Source organism: Hypomesus transpacificus, chromosome 11, assembly GCF_021917145.1.
Source record: "Hypomesus transpacificus isolate Combined female chromosome 11, fHypTra1, whole genome shotgun sequence".
In the NCBI taxonomy this organism is placed as follows: domain Eukaryota; kingdom Metazoa; phylum Chordata; class Actinopteri; order Osmeriformes; family Osmeridae; genus Hypomesus; species Hypomesus transpacificus.
In genome coordinates, this window is record NC_061070.1 from 11345275 (window position 1) to 11352440 (window position 7166).

The 7166-nt window shown below is 39.6% G+C and overlaps 1 protein-coding gene across 1 annotated transcript; it reads right to left on the reverse strand.

Annotated features, from left to right (window-relative positions):
- Positions 1–1192: 1192 nt before the first annotated feature.
- On the reverse strand, positions 1193–6453 carry LOC124473636 (homeobox protein Meis1-like). Its single transcript, XM_047029263.1, has 6 exons — positions 5826–6453; positions 4195–4415; positions 3132–3273; positions 2814–2864; positions 2312–2362; positions 1193–1441 (listed from the first exon to the last, which is right to left on the reverse strand). The coding sequence occupies exons 1-6, from the start codon at positions 5835–5837 to the stop codon at positions 1208–1210; spliced, it is 711 nt and encodes a 236-aa protein (XP_046885219.1). The 5' UTR covers positions 5838–6453; the 3' UTR covers positions 1193–1207.
- Positions 6454–7166: the final 713 nt, after the last annotated feature.

Sequence of the window (7166 nt, forward strand, 5' to 3'; positions counted from 1 at the left end):
CAAAACTTTTTGACAATTGCCTCCCTAAAGAATACAACCCTTCAAAGGAACACTTAAATGCACAATTGGCATCATGTTATTTAATTCTGCTTTTGAATTAAATGAAGTATTATCTTCGGGACGATCTGTTCATTAGCATAATCATTCATGGGGGCTGGGACTGAGGAGGCTTGCGGGCGGGGGTTGTTCCATTTTGGTCCCAGTTCGGCCATGAATGGCGCTGCTAGCCCAGCCATTCACCAAAGAACATAAAAGCTGGTGGCTAAGCTCTCTCCGGAGAACTACAACAGGCCGCTGCTCTAGCCGGCCACTCAACCATATGGAAGTCCACGGATTTAAATTATTTAGCCTAATCGCTTCATTACTTTTTATGTCGGTCTTTCCCGCTAATCCCTTTAATTTGGGCACTTGTTTTTTCCCCCTCATCGGTAGCCATATAGGCCTATCCCTTGCTGCGCCGAGAGATAATTTTGAAAAAATAGCTTGCTAAGTGAAAAGACATATCTACAATTATAAGTATAGCAGCATTAATGATATAAAATCTACTACGCAAACATTTGCATAATTCTAATCATCATAGTTGTTATCATTATTTAACGGCAGCGCGGACCATTAGGGTCATGCCTGTGCGCACTACAATGTCCCTCGAGTGCAAACAGTCACTGGAGCACATAATGAAGGATGTGGTTATCTGTGATATCACTACTGCTGGGTCTCACAAAAGGAAACATTTCCTAATCTACCTATAATACCCATTGACATGCTTTAAAACATAACCGTCATGCCACTGGATCTGGCACCGGTCTGGATTGGAGCAAAGACGGACTTTCATACACCTTGCATTAATGTCTGAGAAAAATACTGACAAGACACGAAATGAACCGCGAACTATAGCAATGCAAGACACCTATAAGCGCAGCCTCTCCAGCTTGAGTGAGATAGGTTTCCTGCCAGCCATAGAGCCTACATTGACTGTGTGATAATAGAAATGTACTGATAACGTTTCGTTTTTATTACAATTGAGAGGAAGGGAGAAAAGAAAAGGGAGAGGGACTAAATTCAAATCGACATGAAACAGGTCAAGTTTATGGCGATGCTTTTTCGAGCTAATCTTCGCAGGTCGGTTCCGGGATCAACCCTTAATGGGCCAATAATGGCAACATTATTCAGAAAATTTTCATTCCGATGGAATCTAAAACGGTCTTAATCATATGCAAATAGCAGCGCGGCGGCGAAGTGACCCAGAAGGCATGCCGAATAGCCAGTAGAGAGAGGAAGAGAGAGTGTGGCCTACCTGATCAAGAGGTCCCGATGATCTTGTGATTTCCTCGCTGTCTGATTTTGATCCGCCTTCTCTGTCGTCTATAACTAAGTCGATGGGCATCTTGCCCTTCAAGCAGCTGATGTACCGGTGACAAAAATTGTCACAGAGTTCGTGTACCTGTAAAAAACAGTAGAGAGGTACACCACAATCACTAAAAGGGACATCACAGTGAATACTGGCATGTGGATCACAATCCCTTTGACACAGAAAATGACCCAAATGGTTTATGGCTCGACGTGTTGCATTGTAATCCCATGTGACAATGTGAATACAGACTATGAAGTACCCTATAACTTTATTCTCTACGAAAAAATAAAGATATCGGCGAAAATTGACAGTGACAAGAGGACTCTTGGGCTACAACGCACTCAACACCCGTGTTAAATTCATCAGTGCCCCAGGTTGTGGCCATTAGGCGGGTGACCCGCTTGACTGACATTTAAGGGAAACTGTTTAATTTCAGTTATTCCATTATTAAGATAAAAGCATTGCATCTTGCCGCAATGACGCTTGGAAATTCAATAATGCTCTTCATGTAAAGTTAAAGCCACACGTTACCACCCACACCTCAAGAAGTTCACGTGCATAAAGCACATTGATGAACATTAAGTTGTTTTTGTAATTTATAGTCAAATAATGAAAAGCAATGCATGCCATCAATGAGATAGATTAAAAACATATAGGCTCTCAGTATCCAAGATCACGCTCTGACCTCGTCCCAGTGCCAATTACATCATCCTACAGTTAGGTTATTTCATTCACCTTGAATATAATTCCTATGATTTCATCAGGACACGAAGAGTAAAATTGGCGCACATCTCAATTTCAGTTCGTAACAGCATGCTTAGTGATTAAATGTGGAAGAGAAATATATGCCTCGTGATTGATTTTGACGGTAATTATAACCGACTAGCAAAAATATATTTATGCAAATGTTGCCCATAGGTCTGGCTACAGCGCTGACCAGAAATAGTAAGGAAATATTACCTTTTCCAACTCCAAAAGATGAAATCGTAAAACTTGAATGGCTTGAATCATCTGAAAAATGAAGACAATATGTAAAAAATTGCGTACTTTATCTGCATGCAACAGGCGTATGTAATAGCCTACATTCTATTATTATCACTTATGGGACACATGTGCAGTGTTACGCATGCCTGAAATTAGGCCCACACATGTGAATCTATTATATATTTCTAAAGTATGGACTGACAAAATGCCAAAGTGCTGGTCTTAACATGGGCAAACTATTAGCATAACAACTTTTTATAATGGAAATTAGTTCAATGCCTTCTAATGGCAAACCATAAAGACGCTGCAGAGACAATGCAGGGAGACTGTCAAGAAATCAAACTATTCAGTTTTATGAACATTTCCATACTATGTAGAACAAAAAGCGTCTCGTTTAAACAACTGTGGGCCGTTAAAAAAACATCCAGTAACAATTCTGAAGCCTCTCGTTGTATTATAAAAGCATTGTTTATCTTACCAAATTATCCAACTCTGGATTTGATGAAAATAGCGGCTTTTCTGCCCGAATCTAAAAGACAAATACATAGATTTAGGCTATTATACATCTAGAAAATTAGGCACACGATATGTCAATCAATGGTCGACTGTATAAATAGCCTTAAATTGCACCAAATATAGCATACATCCATTATCAATAACGTTTGCAAATGTGCGTCTCTTCTGAGGCCTATGAATGTCAGAGTCTTCAATAAAGATGTAGGCTACTGTTTTAGCAATAAGTCAAACTGTGGCGATACATCTTTTTAAAATGTTGTCTATGGAAAAACTTCCTGACCTGTTTTGCAAATACTGCTATGTCTTCATTGAAAGATTCCGATGAACAAACGTCGCCTCCCGCCACTCCGGGCTCTCTGGGCGTGCAAGTCGCTAATTCACATTTCTCAAAAATCAGTGCAAGCAAGGGGAACAGGGGGTGCCTGGAATCAAACACAATAGCAAATGTCACCAGAGAGAACACCGTCGGGGTCAAGACGACTACAGGCTAGATTTACCCAGTCATGCTACCCTCAATAATTGCCCATGGGGACTGCAGCTTATGTTATGAAAAATAGATATATTTAAAAAGAAGCTGAAAACATTGCATGTACGTGTATGATTAACATTACACTGATAGCCTGTACTATAGTCTTTGTTTTTTCCAACTTTCAAATGACTTCACTTGAGCCACATTGATGCCGTTGTCTCCAAAACAGTTTATATTATGTACTTCTGTCTTATGTCTGTCTTATTACTTAGACTATAAACGTATGTTCAGTGTAATGTTGGGCTTGTGTCTATGGAAATTGTTTTTGTAGTACAATGACGTGCTTGAAAAAAACTTAACGACTGAAGAGCATAATGCAAGGCACCATTTTTTGTTCAGCCTGCTGTCCTTTGGCGTTCAAATGCACTAATCAAAATTAAAGATTGCTGTGTAGAATTCGGATCCTATCTTTTCAGAACATAAAGGCTTAACAAGTGTGTCTGAAATAAGCTACATATAGCCTATTTTAAAATATATATTCTATCCTAAAACATTTTGGCAAAATGCTCAACACATTATAAGCAAGATACTTTATGCAGATGCGTTTCTTTTTGGTTGTTTAAACTTTTGTGTTTTATTATTTACAATGACTAGGTTATGCATGTTGTAAAGTGTGCCAAAACGTTATTAAAAAAATCAAGGCAGTTACAGTTGACAGGATATAGGCTAAAGTTTGTGTTGTCATATGGCATTTTCGTTCTCATACAATCTTTTTGCTTTCTAACCTCCTTTTTGCTGCCTAACCCAGAGTGAAACGCCAATGAATAAACAACACGTCCCATGAGGTATGAAGTTAACCATGGGCTACACCTACCCGTATATCGCGTCTTTATCTCTTTTGAGAGCATCGTTGACTGAGGAACCCATGCTAGGCGGCATGGCGTTAGTGTGAGCTGAGTGCGGGTACTGGTGCGAGTGCAGCTGGGGCCCGTGGTTCAGGTGGACCGCTTGCATTGACCTGGCGCCGTGCGGGTCCCCGTACATGGTTGTCGGTATGCCCACTCCATCCATTCCGTAGTGGGGCAAATCTTCGTACTGCACACAACAAACGCGTGAATCCAGTGAATAGTCATTTACCATAAAATAAATAGAAAACAGTAAGTAGGCTGGAATTTGGGTAAAGCTATGGAAGTTGACCAAAGTAAATTAGTTTGATGCAGATCTTTTACATGACCAGTACTGATCTTAAACTTAATTGTCATTAAATAATTGTAAAATAGGCTATTCTACTAAGCAGAACAGTAAAACAAAAACAACCTGTATACTATGTTAAACATTTAAAGCAAAAACATTCAGAGACTATGCGTTTAGGATTTACAAAACAAGTCAATGGCTTTTCATTGTAATTCAATAAAATAATTTACAAGCTTAGGTGAATTATTATTATTATCATGATTTTGCCCATCACATAGACTAAATTATATATTTCATAGGCTCTTTAAACAATGCAAGTTAATAGTTGTTCTGTTTCTTAGTTTGATGATTTATACCTACACAACTTTTTTTTCTCATGACAATTTCATACATAAAATGTGTAGTTATTTGACTATTGCATAAGATTGAACCCACTAAATGCAGCCAACTTTTGAAATGCTTAACGTGTTGGGAAAAGCTCACTTCATAACAAAAATATCTAAAATATGGATCTTGTTTCTCTAACGAATTGATGAGTTGATTTAATTATTAATACTTTTGATAGTATCTGGGTGAGATGAGAGTAAAAGGCGTTTGCACAAAGCCTAACATTTAGACTCTAAACTCTGAGAGGTGTAAAACAGCGTGATACTGTTGTTAGTGCCAAACAACCAAGCAAAAGGTCTCAGACTGATAGAAGTGGGATCTCTACTTTACAATTGTTGACACTTCATTTAAAAACGAAGGACCTGTCATCAATAGAGTAGTCCCGGAGTATATGAATCAATGTATAGGTCATCACGTCATTGCTAAAAAAAGATTTTCAGAGGAGTATGCAAATATTCCATGTTCTGGAACACATTAGTAGTCTAAAGATTCCCCTAGTAGTACCAGTATAAATATGCGTGACATGGTGTCTAAAGGGCTTAGAATATGTTTAAGTGCTACAGCCCTGCGACAACTATAAATGTCCACAAACTGGAAAATGTTTCAAATGGACTTTAAGACAACAAAAAGGATTTTGTTTTGTCTCATCGACCCACATTTCGTCAAATGTGGGTAATAACTTATTTGAAAAATCTGCTATAATCACACTCCTCACGTCCCAAGTCCGGCTTGGTCATCGTGAGGTAAACATGTGCGTCCGTGCGTAATAGTGAGCTAAAGATGCAAAACAATGTATGCTGTCCATCGTACAAGACGAGAGAAAGTTTCCCCGTGAGCGCCTGTCATTGTCCACGTTACAGTGTTCAGCCTTGCATTCTATTCAACCATAGTGGTGACTGAAACTTTTCGGTATAGCCTACGTACCCTCTGCGCCATAGCCCTCCTTACTCCCTCTTCTTCCTTTAGCTTCAGATATATCCCCTATGTGGCCAGGATGAAGAAGAAAATAACACTCAAAATCCAAATGGAAGATATTTTCACAAAATCCGTATTTCTTTCCAGAGGGATGAAGTCAGCCACTTCTGCTCAAGTTCAGCTCGAGCGAGGTGAATAGGTCCTCGGCTATCCACAGGACAGCGACAGAACGAGAAGCAGTCTTCTTTTCCAAATGCCCCTCAAACAAAACTAGCGAGTCTCATGGCTTTTTGCCACTCCAACTGTCAATCAAACGCAAGGCTTGTCAAAGTACCGAATGAATGATGATCCGCCGCGCGCTTCCACAGATTCGCACACCAAATGTTAATAATCAAACGCACACAAAAATGAAGCTCTCTGGTTTCTTTGATCAGTCTCGGATCCTGAGTTGATATTTTATGCAAAAGCTTCTAAAGGAGATCAAGAGGAGGTGGGGTGATAATTCTGGCTTAGTCTTTCTTAAAGGAGCCACGATCGATGCTGTGTGTGAGCCGCTTGCCAGTTTGTGTACAATGAGTGTGTGCTGAGCGCGACTGAGGAGTGGATCTGGACTAGACTGCTGAAACCCGGAAGTAGTGGTGGCCATAACAGGTCGCGTCTTACACAATGCAATGGGCTACATCAAGTCGAGCCGAACGGAGGGGGGTGACTTGAGAGGACCCTAGAAGCTTTGTCGGTGGTGGACGAGCCCCACATTACGCACTGTACGCTGTGTATTAGCCTGTTTGTAAGCTCATTAAGCATGCTCTTGATTTGATATAGTGTTTTACTTGACTTCTTCTTGACTTTTTAATACCAATAGTATTATTTGGTGTGCTTAATGATTGTTATAGTCTCTTATGAATACACATTTTACTCAACTGACAGTGTCATAACCCAAATCACATAAAATCTAAACCTACGTAGAATTTTGCAAGTGTATCCAGGTTATGTTCATTGAACTGTAAAAATGAAATGTCATATGTTTAAATCCAGCAAAAAGCTTCCACCAGGTTGACAGGTAACACTTTCACATCACCCTCCATAGCACATTCCCCCCAAAAACTAACATTGTATGCTTATTTAAACTGGTAGCCAACAGACAAGAAAGAAAATTAAATTGCCGTCTGTTGCGCAACGTAATGATGCTAGACATAAAATATGTTGTTTGAATGTGTGCCTATACACAAGAGAGGCCAATGAGACCAACTGGAAGCAGGTCTTATAGTTACCCTATCATAGTATCAGCACACGCAGTCTTTGCATCATCTTAGAATGCAAGTCACACTGAATCCAACTTTCTCATGTCAT

Coding starts and splice junctions, on each gene's coding strand:
- LOC124473636 (XM_047029263.1), bottom strand. Junction 2,865..3,131: donor TAGCAGTATTTGCAAAACAG/GTCAGGAAGTTT, acceptor TTTGTCTTTTAG/ATTCGGGCAGAAAAGCCGCT. Junction 2,363..2,813: donor ATCCAGAGTTGGATAATTTG/GTAAGATAAACA, acceptor TTCATTTTTCAG/ATGATTCAAGCCATTCAAGT.